The sequence below is a fragment of the Crotalus tigris genome, unplaced genomic scaffold, assembly GCF_016545835.1.
Source record: "Crotalus tigris isolate CLP2741 ecotype Arizona unplaced genomic scaffold, ASM1654583v1 scf7180000024290.1160143, whole genome shotgun sequence".
Classification (NCBI taxonomy): Eukaryota; Metazoa; Chordata; class Lepidosauria; order Squamata; family Viperidae; genus Crotalus; species Crotalus tigris.
Window position 1 is genome coordinate 171,017 of NW_024100463.1, and position 14,388 is coordinate 185,404.

The 14,388-nt window shown below is 36.5% G+C and overlaps 1 protein-coding gene across 6 annotated transcripts in view; it reads left to right on the forward strand.

The window, feature by feature from the left end:
* CCDC148 (coiled-coil domain containing 148) overlaps positions 1-14,388 on the forward strand; it is a 182,949-nt gene that overhangs the window by 78,097 nt on the left and 90,464 nt on the right. For all 6 annotated transcript variants that reach the window (XM_039323962.1, XM_039323963.1, XM_039323966.1 and 3 more), the window contains 5 exons: positions 6,569-6,672; positions 7,134-7,207; positions 7,703-7,857; positions 9,828-9,923; positions 10,011-10,192. In XM_039323962.1, the coding sequence (XP_039179896.1) occupies positions 6,569-6,672; positions 7,134-7,207; positions 7,703-7,857; positions 9,828-9,923; positions 10,011-10,192 (611 nt within the window). The remainder of the gene's footprint in view (positions 1-6,568; positions 6,673-7,133; positions 7,208-7,702; positions 7,858-9,827; positions 9,924-10,010; positions 10,193-14,388) is intronic.

Genomic DNA, 14,388 nt, shown 5'->3' on the forward strand with positions numbered 1-14,388 from the left:
CATTAAAAATCCATTAAAGAAGGAAAAGTGAAGCTGCTGCACCTTGTCTTTTATGGCATTAAAAGCCTTCTATCTATATTTACAGATTTTGAGTACACACCATAAAAACTAAAAGATTAGTTCTTGCAAAAAGAACAGCTGTATTATCCAAAGAAGTGACAAGGGAGAAAGGCTAGAATGGATACTCCATACATTTTATAATTTTATTCTAATGATACATGTGGACGGCAGATACTATTTCTCAATGAAGAGCAAAGCCAAAGGCAGTTCAACACATGCAAGCTTTAAAAGTAAACTATTTTCCCCGTAGTATTTCATTTTTCACAACTATTTCCATCAGGGACAGTTGAAAAACTGTTTGTCGTTGAAAATAAGTTCCTATATAGCATAATAATAAAAAAGAGGCATTCTGTAATAGAAATCTGTAGCAAACATATGAATAGTGGTAAGTGGTTAGGCAGAGAGTTTTCTAAAAATGAAACCAAGAGTTCTGCTATTCACATCAGGAAGTTTAGCATATAAAATGACAGATGGAGACTGATAATCCCTGTTACCTGAAAATCAAGTGTGTAGAAATGCAATTCATTTTGTTTCTGTAAAACAAATATATATTAAAACAGCTAATGATTTCTTGATCTCTTTAACATACTTTAATCTGTTTTTTTTTAAATTTTGGAATGAAATAGTGTTGTATGAATGATAACATGCTGTCTATTAAGTATTTCATCTCCTGATCACTGGATGAGATAGTCCTCAACTTACGACCACAATTGAGCCTAAAATTCTGTTACTAAGCTTCACAGTTTATTAAGGGAGATTTGCCCCCTTTTATACCTTTTCTTGCCATCGTTGTAAAGTGAATCACTGCGGTGGTTAAGGTAGTAACACAGTTCCCATACTGACTTTGTTTCTCAGAAGGTCGCAAAAGCTGATCACTGGACCCTCCCCAGGACACTCCAGAAATAAAGGCCAATTGCCAAGTGTCCGAATTTTGATCATGTGATGGTGGGAATAATGTCTTAAGTGTGAAAAACGATCATAAGTCACTTTTTTCAGTGCCTGTTGTAACTTCAAAAGGTCACTAAACAAACGGTTGTAAATCAAGAACTACCTTTATTTTATTTTTTTTCATTCAAAACAGCTAATCTCAACCAATCTATTCTTTATGACAAATAAATGCCAGGATGTTAGTAGTCATGGTAGCAATATAGTCTGAAAGAAGTATGCTATCTTTGTTCACTAAATGGAGTATGGAAAATCTATAGATTCATTGTTGTAACGCAATGCGTAACAATTTTATCCCTGTGAAACTAATAATTCTTAATAAGCTGTGAGTTGTAGTTTGGTTGACATATGGATCCCTTTCATTCCTGTGCGCAGAAAGACTTTCCTTTGGTTCTCTGGCTGTAGATGCATCTGTCACTTCTGATAATATTTACTACAAATAGTAAAAAACTTAGATTAAGCCATATCTGATATTAAACATTTCTATATAAAAGCAGATTGTTACAAGAAGAGGGACATTAAGTAGGCAAGAACTCACACACTCCCAAGCTTATCAGGAACCATTAATTCGGATATGATTGTGGATTGTTTGTCTAGAAGAATTTAGTCGATATGAACTGTTCTTTCCCATCAATGTCTATTAGAGAAGTATGACTTGATCCTTCCTAATGTTCTTGCTTGGAAGCCAAAGTAAAGTAAAAGTAACAGTTTCTGTGATAGTGATAAGTTCTGGCAAGTTGATTCACAAGGATCAACTTGTGAATTTGGATGAGAATCCTCAAGGGGAAATTGGGAAAGCTTGGGAAATTTTGAAAAATGAGATAATAAAAGCACAGTCTAGCACAATACCAACAAAGAGGAAAAATAACAGCTCTCAAAAGAAACCAGCATGGCTGCATAAAGAACTCTCTGACAAATTGAAAGATAAAAAGGACAAGTACAGAAAGTGGAAAGAGGGGAACATAACTAAGTCAGAATATCAGCAAATAGCCCGAGCCTGCAAAGATGAAGTGAAGAAAGCCAAGGCTCAAAATGAACTAAGGCTTGCGACCAAAGTCAAAAATAACAAAAAAAGCTTCTTTCAACATGTAAAAAACAAGAAAAAAGTGAAGGAAATGATTGGTCCATTAGTGGGTGGAAGTGGCAAGAAGGTGACAAGCAACAGGGAGAAAGCAGAACTATTTAACTCATTTTTTGCATCTGTCTTTACACAAAGGGAAAAAACAGACCAACCTATCAAAAATAGTGCCATAAAAAACAAAACAGAAACACAAGTTAAGATAGGCAAGAAAATGGTTAGGAGCACCTGTCCAGCCTAGATGAGTTCAAATTGCCAGGACCAGATGGATTACACCCCAGAGTTCTCAAGGAACTGGCAGATGTGATATCGGAGCCACTGAACTATATTTTTCAAAGATCCTGGAACACAGGGGAACTACCAGAGGACTGGAAAAGAGCTGATGTAGTTCCCATCCTCAAAAAAGGAAAAAAAATGGATCCAGGAAATTACAGACCTATCAGCCTGACCTCAATACCTGGGAAGATCCTGGAAAAGATAATCAAACAACGAATCAACGAACACCTAGAGGCAAACAAAGTCATTACTAAAAGCCAACATGGGTTTGTCAAAAATAGATCATGCCAGACAAATCTTATTGCATTCTTTGACCAAGTGACAAAATTAGTGGATCAGAGGAATGCTGTGGACATAATTTACTTGGACTTCAGTAAGGCATTTGATAAAGTAGATCACAACCTACTACTTGACAAGATAGAAAAATGTGGGGTAGACAGAACCACCACCAGATGGATCCGTAGCTGGCTGACCGGCCGTACTCAGCGAGTGGTCCTCAATGGAACTGCATCTATATGGAGGGAAGTGTGTAGTGGGGTGCCCCAGGGCTCTGTTCTGGGCCCAGTACTCTTCAACATCTTCATCAACGATTTGGATGAAGGGATAGATGGGGAACTCATCAAATTTGCAGATGACACCAAGCTGGCAGGAATAGCCAACACTCCAGAAGACAGGCTTCAGGTACAGAAGGATCTGGACAGACTTGAACACTGGGCACTAACTAACAAAATGAAATTCAATGGTGAAAAAAGCAAGGTTCTACATTTAGGCAAGAAAAACCAAATGCACAAGTACAGCATAGGTGGCACCATGCTCAATAGTAGTAACTGTGAGAGGGACCTCGGAGTCCTAGTAGACAATCAGTTAAATATGAGCCAGCAGTGTGCGGCAGCTGCCAAAAAGGCCAACACAGTACTAGGCTGCATTAACAGAGGGATAGAATCAAGATCACGCGAAGTATTAATATCACTCTTCAATGCCTTGGTAAGGCCACACTTGGAATACTGCATCCAGTTTTGGTCACCACGATGTAAAAAAGATGTTGAGACTCTAGAAAGAGTACAGAGAAGAGCAACAAAGATGATTAGGGGACTGGAGGCTAAAACATATAAGGAACGGTTGCTAGAATTGGGTATGTCTAGTTTAACGAAGAGAAGGACAAGGGGGGACATGATAGCAGTATTCCAATATCTCAGGGGCTGCCATAAAGAAGAGGGAATTAAGCTACTTTCCAAAGCACCTGAAGGCAGGACAAGAAGCAACGGGTGGAAACTAATCAAGGAGAGAAGCAACCTAGAACTAAGGAGAAACTTCCTGACAGTGAGAACAATTAATCAGTGGAACAGCCTGCCTCCAGAAGCAGTAAATGCTCCAACACTGGAAGTTTTTAAGAAGAGACTGGACAGCCATTTGTCCGAAATGGTGTAGGGTTTCCTGCCCGAGCAGGGGGTTGGACTAGATGACCTCCAAGGTCCCTTCCAACTTTACTATTATTGTTATTATTATTATTATAGTTGTAGAAACAATTAGAATTACTATACTTTTTTTCACCAGTGTACTAGCCTGCTCACCTGAAAAGAACCCCAATATAAGCAAAGGCATTCTTGTGGTTTTGTCTGTGTATGCTTGGAGACCATAGTTTTGTTGGAAAAAAGAAAAGTCTAGGGCACAAGTCCCCAACCAGTGGTTGGATTCAGATATGTGGATAACCGGTTCTGTGTGTAGATACCACTTCTGGAAGTCTGTTCTGGGCCTGGGCAACAAAAAATTAACTACCGGTTCTGCCAAAGTGGTATAAACTGGCTGAATCCCACCACTGTCCCCAACTTTTGGGGTACCAGAGACCAGTTCCGTGGAAAGAGGTTTTTCCGCGGACCAGAGGGTACGTGGTTTTGTGTGCTGCCTGCATCTCATGGATGGGGCATTGCTTGTTTGTGCGGACCAGTTTCTGGCATGCCGTGGCCTGGTACTGGTCCATAGACCGGGGGTTGGGGACCCCAGGTCTAGGGAGAAGACAGTGCAGGAGACCAAAGAACTGAGATGTTGGGGGACCAAGAAGAGGCCAATGGAGGCAGCTGTTCTAAGCTGAGAAAAACTGATTCATCCAGTCTGAAAAGTAATCTGTTGTGTATATGTGCGTGTGTGTGTTCTGTATGTGTGTGTGTTTTGTGTGTGTGTGCCCATAAGAAAGAGGGGGAGGATTAGAGTATCTGCTGATAACTGCTACACTAAAAAGGTTGTAAAAACCTTGACTGAAAGTGAAAGCAAGTTAATGGCTAAAATGATTTCAGCAGCACTTAAGGAAGCAGTTGCAAATATTAGCGAAGATGGTTTAATGGTTTGATTCAGTACCCAAAGCTACAAAAAGCTTAAAGCAGTAGACAAATAGGAAAATGTAGTGTAAATAGCAGAGTAAGTTAAGCAAGGCAGTAGAAATATATTAAGGTGACCAACTTTTTTACAATGAAAAGGAGGACACAAATAAATTGAAGAAAAAAATATTGTAAATAAAGGAAACATTTTATTCATTGCAACAATAATACAGACAACTTGCATATGCAAAGTTTGCCAGCCGGGTGTTTTGGCGCGCTCAGCAGCAATTCCTATTGGCTTTCGAAAGCCAATAGCAGGAGTAGCACAGCTCATGCAAAAGTTGAAAAAAAAAATAAAAAAAAGGTGCCGAAATGCCGTTCTGAGCGTTCTATGAGAAAAAAAAAAAGCCCTGCAGATTAGTCTTCTAATATCGAAAAGGAGGACATGTAGGAGGACACTTTTTGAGGGAGGACAGAACTTACAAAAGGAGGACTGTTCTCCCTAAAGGAGGACGGTTGGTCACCTTAAATATATGTTAGTTAAGCTGTTTCCCTGTTAAGAAATAAATGTAACTATGCAAGAGTGAACCATATTCCTACTCATCCTGTTTGTATCTGTACCATTCCAAATGAACACATGGCAATAATATTCAAAGTTTATTATGGAGAAAATGGAATTTTAGCAATAAATAAAATTGAAAGTTTCTGCTGTTGTTCTTTGGAACAAATTGCCTATATTTGCCCCAGGTCATAAAGTAATGGTTCAGATTTAAATACCTGTGGAAAAACTTTTGCAAAATTCTATGATTATATTAGGAGTTCCATTCAGTCATATGGAAATATAGCAATATGCAAGCTGGACTTTTAGTTTGCATAAAGTACCACCAAATTGTTTGAAAAAAATCACACATTGGTAATATGTAAATGGACTGTTTGATTTAACATACTGATCTAGCCAATAGTTAATCTGTTTTGGCTTAGTGTGATACATGGATCAGCCTTTGTGATTAATAAACTACAGTTTATGACAATGTGTTATGCGAAATATATCTCCATAGTTCAACTACAGTATATTAAATCAAACCATGACTTCATATGCTATGTGCACTCTGCCTAAAAATAGGAACGTAGGGTTAGCCTAGTAGTTTGTAATCACCAGAATCAGGCTTCTTTCATACAAAAAAATCATTTTGATTTTCCAACATTTTTCATTAATGTAACTTTGTGAAAAAAGTTCTGAGGGTATTTTTAATTGCATAACTGCAAGTCAGAAAATGACAGAGTAGAGCTATAAATTCTGTCTAACCTGTGACCTCATGACTATCAGTTAATTGCACATTTCATTTCTATATAGAATAAATATAGAATAAATGAAATATAAAAAATAAATGAATAAAAATATAGATACAACTACAAAAGTATATTCAATAGCATTTACTATGCTGCTGTAAAGGATTTTTTACAAGATTTGTATCCATTGGTCTATAAAAAAAACCTGCAATCTTAAAAACAATACTGCATTTGGTATAAATAATTTTATTTAAATTATTTTTTTTACAACTGGGCATATTTTGCAGCTGCCAGAAAATGAGATAGAGATAGTCAGTATATACATTATCTTGGTTTATTGAACAGATGTCTTTTTAATAATAGATATGAACCACTGACTTTCTTTTAAAAATGTTTAAATTTAAAGTCTTTTAGAATATTATGATATTAATGAGGCCCTTTGGCAAGGACACAATCTTGAAAGACAATTGAAGATATTAAATAAATATTTATGAACCACTGACTTTCAAGGATAATCAAACATAATCCTGTTCAAGGTTAGCTATTTCTTCATAGATGCTTCAACAACATTTATTATTAATAAAATATCTTTAAATCTTGTACCTAGATTAAAAAATTACAGCATGCTTCAAAAATTAACAAAGAACAAATGCTGCTGAAACGCCATTGCCAGGTATGGTGGAAAGAACACAAAAGATTGCATGAAAACAGGTAAGTGATAAAGCTGAATAAAGTAATTGAAAATTTGGTAAAGCGATGAACAAAACTTCATATGCAGAGTCTGAAGGAAAGTGCTCTTTTAGATAAGAAAATCCTCAAATGACCCTGAAACAGTTATGCTATTAATCTATGGAACCAGAAGAATGGAAAAACTCTGTTGGGGAGGAGAAATAGACCTGATTGCACCCAGAGTTTGTACAGAGTTTCTATGTAAAATTGCAAGCTGCCCCTGGGAACTCTTAACAGGCTGGTTAGGTAGAATTAAATCTGCTTCTGATTATTCTGAATATGTTTAACTACCAGTAGAGTTCCCACATGAAGGAAGAATTGGGATAAGAATAAGAAAAGGCTAGTGACCCAAAAGTGCCCACACTTGCACACATGCACATACATACAAATCGGGTACAAGGGAAAAGAGTATATTTTACTTGACCTGAAACCTTTAATTGCAGGCAGAAATTAGAATCTGAAATTCAAACAGTCTTTGATGAAGAAAATGAATGTTTTTTCGACTTGTGGGATTTGCGTAAGTAATCTGTCAATTTCTGGATTAAACTACTAAATTGTGTAGTTACTAGTAAGAAGGAGAGATAAGAAGAATGTAAGGATTAAGGAGAGTGGGTCAAGAATAAAAAAAAATCATATTTCTGTGTTTTTCATCTAAGTTCCATTAAGAAGAAACTTTTCCTCTTAGAAATAAATCTAGTATCAGATGGCATGAGTATTGAGTGAACAATATTTGCTTTTTTCAATGGACTGTTGTGCCCTTTCTCTCCAATAAACATCCATAATACAACAGCAGGAAAAGACCTACACCCTATACTATACATACCACGCTATGAATATTATGCTGTATTCAATCCCTTCTTTTTCTGGGAGCCTGGGTTTCTTATTCTTTTCAGAGACAAGAAGAGAAAATGTAAATTTCCTTTTCTATAATATAAGCTATTGTTTGACAAACCTCTTATTAATTAGCTCTTTAACTGAGCAACACCCCTAATTTCTATTTAACTTTTAATAGGATATAAATTAACAAAAGGCTTGGATACATTTCAAGCAAACACAGTGCAACCTGTCTGGCAGCTAAGGGAAGATTTAAGGTACAGACTATTAGAAATGCAAACCAACAGCAGAAGTGTGGAATATCAATTCAATCCAGATGCTGTATTAAAAGAGGTTAGTTATTCAGTGCTGCTGCAGATGATCTTTCCTCCTATATCTTACTGTGGATGATCTTCTGTCCTATTTTCCACTGATATTATTGCAATTGCATTATATTTGCACTCTTAAAGAAATACGCTGTTCAATCAAGGTATCAGTATGATATGTGACATAGAACTAATTTCAGAATCCAGCTTTTTAAAACTGTTTCTTTTCTCCCTCTGACACTTTAATCTTGTTTTCTGTTAGCCATGTTGAGAGATAGCATGCTACTGAACATAATCTTTTGTATTGTATTTTGGGGTACCATCATTCACTGCCTGTAGATTTGAGATTGGACACCATGGTTTTTTTTTCTGTGTCCATGATGATAGATCTTGTGATCCTTCAAATCAGTTATAAATCTCATCACTCCTATTGTTGGTCATGTCGACTTGCTGATGGGACAGATTTTCTCACATCTGTCCTGATTCATATCTCCTCATTATTTTCAAAAACATTTCAACTTTGAAAACAAATTCCTAAAACACATCCAAATCAATCTAGACAGTGAATCAGCATTTGTAAACACAGGTCTTGGATTTTTATATAAAATGGGCAAATCTTTTGGGGTGGAATGCACAGGGATACGTAGGGATAATCTAGCTGATGTTAATGTTAAGGCTGGCCAATGATTTACTGCAGAATACATAGACTGAATGTCATGGTTCCGATAGATGAAACCAGTAAAAGAACTTCAAGGCAAGAATTCTTCCTTAAAGAACATTTTATTAGGAAACAAAGTATCAGCACTTACATACTTGAACCCAAAACTGAGATTCCCTCCCCCCAGATACAAAGTAACAAGTTGCAATTCCCTTCCCACAAACGCTGTCATCAATCACATTCCCCAATTAAAGCCCAAGACACTGCTTTTCTCACCAGCCTCTCAGCCTGCCAAAATCTTATCAGACCATGTCCTTGAGTTCCCACACTTCTGCATTGTTATGGGTAGCTAAACCCTCAAGCGTTCATCCCCTCCTTTCTACATCTGAACTCTAAAAGAATAGAAAAGGCATGTTAGAAGCAAAAGTAAAAATGGCTGCTGATTCTCAGTTGTCAGAGCGACGACATCCAATGGATGTCGTCGCTCTGACACTGAAATTATAACTTAACTAGAAGTAATTAGATGTAAAAATAAATCCATACATACAATAACTTTTTATTCTTTACTTTTCTCAGAACAAATTATATAGCTTTTTTGCAGGGAAGACCAAACTGTACATACTATAATTCAGTCTGACTTGTTTGTTAAAATCTTGGTCTGACCTATACAAAATAAATGCATGTGCATTCTAGAAAAATTGTGAGTGATAATTGTGTATATGCATACAGCAATTTCTAAAGATTGAATAATATTTTTCAGTCCAAATACTCAGTACTACATGCTTCCCATTTTGTATAACAGGAATACACATAATGTTCTCTGAAAATTATTCTGTGTATCTGGTTGTATGCCTTAATCTTGAGATTTTCGTAGAATCAAGTATTGATCTATTTTAGGACGTTTTGTCTGATCCTAATTATTTTTTTCTTTGGACTTTGCTTTAATATATTGGATTCAGAGTCAGATTGATTTAATGGCATGCTACATTAGCAAATTTAGGATTTTATACTGTGTATGTCAGTCTTACCTTATTAATAAAATATATAAGAAAGAACCAAAAAAGTTAGTGTTATAAACCTAGGTCCAATTCCCACTCAGGCAAAATCTGGATCTCCGACCAGCTAGCTCTTTAAATTTGACCTGCTTTATAGCGTTCTTGTGATGATATATAAAGGGATAACTTTTTTTTTTTGCATTATACTGCTATGAATTCTTTGGAAAGAGATAGGATAAAAATAGAATGAATCAATGAGCAATGTGATGTTTTATCAATACACGGGACCACATTTACAACATTCAGTCTACTTTTACTCATTAATACAATATTTCTCGAAATTAGATAGAGTATGTGAAGAAACAACAGAAAGCAATTTTGGGAAAGCTTCATCTGGAGAGAATAGCTTTGGAAAAAGAGCTTGAGGAATTTATAGATGGAGTAAGTTCTTTCAATTTTTTTTAAGTGATTTTAATTAGATTAGCTAGAATGTGGCAGATGGTCCCAATGTCTTTATTTTTATTATAGTCCCTGGCATGTACTTTAGAGGAAAGGACTACATTTGCACCTGAGATTCCACCACAGTTATTGGAGCTGGAGTGTCCATATCCTGATCTGAAGGCTTCTGTGTTTTCTGAATTTTATAAACTTGCAGATGACTATTCTTTGAAGATCCAAGAGGCTGATGAAGACTTAAAATCCATAGCGAGGTAATACAATCTGAATTCATGTTTGTTTAAGGATTAAGTAAAATGTTTTGGTATTGAAACCTTCTGCTATTGCAGTTGCCTTTACCAAGAGAGCGTGCGGGGGGGGGGGGGGGGAATGCCTTGCTGAACATCATGCATAGTTGACCTTCTGTCCAGCTCAATGGGATTAAGTAGTCAGTAACTATTTGCACAGCTGAGAGAACTGCCTTTTTCTAAAAAGCCTGGACTGAAATAATAAGCAAAAATGTTCAAAGGAGTTGAAATACCAGGCGCTATCATAAAATTCTTGGTGAGTATAAATGTAATGTTTTCTCCCCTGTTTTATAATTTATTTTTATTTGGAGACAACTAAACCTGTTCATAGATTTTGAGCAATCCCCACTTAGTTACAATTACAGAGTCTTTCCTTCTGTGAACTTGGATTTATTGACCTAGATGGTCTCATTGAAAATCTTACTCAACTGAATCTATTTAGATACTATGGCAGATTCAGGGATTTGGAACGTTAAAACTGAAATGACCTTTTATGTCAGGAAAACTGAGATTGGTGGTGGTGTGAGGGACAATGTCTCCAGCTGTCACACTGAGTAGTTCTACTGCCTAGCCCTCAATCTCTCAAATTCAAGAGATTAATTGCTGGAATAGTTTTATATTATCCCCATGGTCTTTCATAATAAGACTTTTGATAATCCCAGCATTTGTGCATTTTAACTCAGAGGAGTGACTTGAACAACCTTCTTATTTTGCACTTATAAAAGTGATACTTATGAAGGAATTCCTGAGAAAAATAGAGAGAGAATGAAAAAAAAAAACAGCTTTTAGAATATTACTTAAAAGAAGTAAACACTGACCTTTAAAACATAAACAAGGTTTACAGAGTTGGCTTAATCGATCCAGGTTAAAATGTTTATAATTTTTTTTCTAGCAGATTTTAATGGGTTTTTTTTGACCAAGATTGAATGAGGAGGCTTTAATGATTTGTGTATAGATAAGATATGGAAAGAAGAGATTGTTGTTACATTTTTAGAGAAAGTGATAAAGTATGGTATTAAAATTGAAGGAAGGTGTTAAATGTGTGAAGGAATTTCTGACATGAGATGAAGAGAAGATGATAAGAAATTAATTTGTGGAACAAAATTTGAAGGAATTAAATTTCATTATGTTATTCCTGATAGCTCTTAATAGAATTTTTAAAAATAAATTTGAATGATGAGGCTTTAAAATATGTTTGTAGTTATAAGATATGGGAGGAAGAGGTTTTTGTTGCCTTTTAAGAAAAAAAATATAAGTGACTTTGTAAAGGAATATGAAATTGATTTACTTGTTTAGGGTTAAATATAAAGTTATTTCTGGTAATTTTTAATGGGCTTGCTGATAAAGGTTGAATGATGAGTATTATTTGCTATAAGATAAAAGATGAGCTATGGTATGAAGTGTTTTTTGATTGAATGTTAGAGAAGGTGATAAGTTACTGAAATTGTACTTGTCTTGATAAAGGGAGAAGTCATTTCTTTATATATCTATACGTGTGTGTATCTGTATCTGTCGGGTATCTCTTCACCCCTTTTTTTCTCTCTGCACTTTTTTCTTTGTTTCATTCATTCATTCATTCATAAAATTTATTGGCGCCCATTTTACCATACGGTAATTCTAGGCGGCTTACAGTTATATATACAGTTATAACATAAAAAGTTAAAATCAGACATTAAAACCAAGGGGAAGGCGGGGCTGGAATGGGGGGGAGTAGGTGGCATCCATTATTATTCAATCAACCAGTGCTGTTGCTCCACTGGGGCCCCAAGCCAACTGGCGGAGCCAAGTCTTTAGGTCCTTACGAAAAGATAGGAGGGTTGGGGGCTTGGGCCCAACCTCACATTGGGGAGGCAAGATGTTCCAGAGGGTAGGAGCAACAGCAGAGAAGGCCTTCCTCCTGGACCCTGCCAGCTGGAATAATTGGGCTGACAGGACCCACAGCATATCTCCGCTACTGGCATGAGTGGTATGAGCCAATCTCAGTGCAGTGAGATGGTCCCTCAAGTAACCTGGATCCATGCCATGAAGGGCTTAAAGGTGGTCACCAACACCTTGAATTGTACCTGGAAGCAGACTGATAACCAATGCAGCTCGCAGCAGTGGTGCTACTGGGCCATTCTTGCCCCCCCCCCAACGCCCATGCTGCCTGTGACATGGGTCATATATCACATTAACATGAATTGTATGGATTTGGTTTAGTGCTGCCGTGTGAACTCAGACATTCTGATTAGCTTAGAATTATTTGAGAACCTAGCCAATTTTGATTTAATCAATAAACTTTGCTTAAATAAGGCATGATTTAGCAAAATGTGTAAATTGGGATTTTTTTAAAAAAACAACCCAAATTAGTGTTGGAATTATTATCTTAAAGAGGATGAAAAAGGAAAAAGAAAAGAAAAATAAATCTGTATCTAGCAGCCTGGAAGAACAAGGCAAAGGGGAAATCATGCTAAGCAAATATTCCAGCTGTAACTTGGTTTCAACTAAGGCCATCACTCAAAAGAGAGAGAGAGAGAGAGAGAGAGAGAGAGAGAGAGAGAGAGAGAGAGAGTAATCAACATAATATGGAAGCTGTGTTTGAACCAGAGGAGGCAATTTTAAGCCACTCATTCTAAACATACTTATTTGTATTCACTGACACTTTCTTGATTATACTATTGTACTTCTGTGAACTATGAAGCCAGTAGTTTGGTTATACCCATGATCATAATGGAGGTCTCCTTGGCCATTTTGTGAGAAAAATAAAACAGATCAGTTGGGGAGCACTTATTTTGCATGACTAATGTTTCAGCTAAATGCCTAATCTTGTGATAGAACTGGAGAAATCACTGTCTGAATTCCTGAATAGTTGCTGCCAGCCAGGATAGTTAGTACTGGGCTATCTAGGCAAAAGCATCTTCATATAATCATCCATTTTGGAAGCCTTTTCAGCCTTTCCCTGCCTTCTTCTTGATTTTCTAATAATCTTGCAAATTCAGTTTTGATTGAATCACACTAAGATCTGGGAGAAGAACTTCACATTGTTAATTGCTGTAGTGCTGTGGCAGAGGATACCCCATTCTATCAAACCAGAACAAGGAATGTGTTATCTCTTTGTGCAAGTATGGATCCATTGTGCCTCTGTTTGTACACTACTGTCACCAAACAGCAGCACAGAGAATTGGACTAGGCAGATTTCTGTGAAAAGCACCATGTTGGGAATGATAGTCTCCCAAATTGATATGTTGAGCTTTGTTATTGTGGAAAGTTAATCTGAAGAAATGGGGAGGGGAGAAGAATATGGTTGAATGTGAAACACTAGTAAAATATGGAATGCTACCCACTTTTCAGACAATGCCAGAACAAGAAAAGTGTTTGCTTCTTGTTTTCTATGTCCCTTAAATTGATGATGTTTAATTTCATTACACACTAATGCATTTCATACCTTTGTTTTTCTCAAACCATATAATCATGTGAAAAAGTAAGTATACCCCATTGAATTTTTTTGACCTTTTCAATGTATTTCAACATGCAGGTGTCTAATCTTCATTTCAATAATATTGATAGATAAAAGAGCTATAAAAATATCATGTAGCATTTGCATTTTGTAGTCCATTGTATAATTTAAATAAACATAAATGCAACTTTTGCAAGTGGAAAAAGTAAATATACCTCCATATTTATCACTACCTCAAATATCTAAATATCAGGTCAACGCAAATGATTAGAACTCTGTTAGAGAGCATCTGGGAGGCGTTTGTCTTGTGAAACTTCAGACACTTAGCTTGATTTGCTCTTTGTTGTTGAAGTGTTTGGTATCTCCATACCAAGATCAAAAGGCTACTTTGAAGCTTCAGACAGGTTATAGAGGCTTACAAACCCAGGAAGGTATTTAAAACAGAGTGCCAAACAATTGGACATCAATCATTCCACTGCCCGGAAGATCATCTACAAGTGGAGAAGATTTCAAACAATTGGCAAGTGGCCCAGGCTACTCCTTCCCAGCAAGTCCAGTCTCTAAAAATCTCAGAAGTTCGTCATGTGATCTACAGGTAACTCTTTCCACTATTGATGTCAAAGTGTATGAGTCTACCATTAGAAGCTGCACAACTTAGATCTACATGGAAAGTGTGCCAGGAGAAAGCCTTTGCTGTCCAGAAAGAACCTCAGGGCAAGACCCCTTA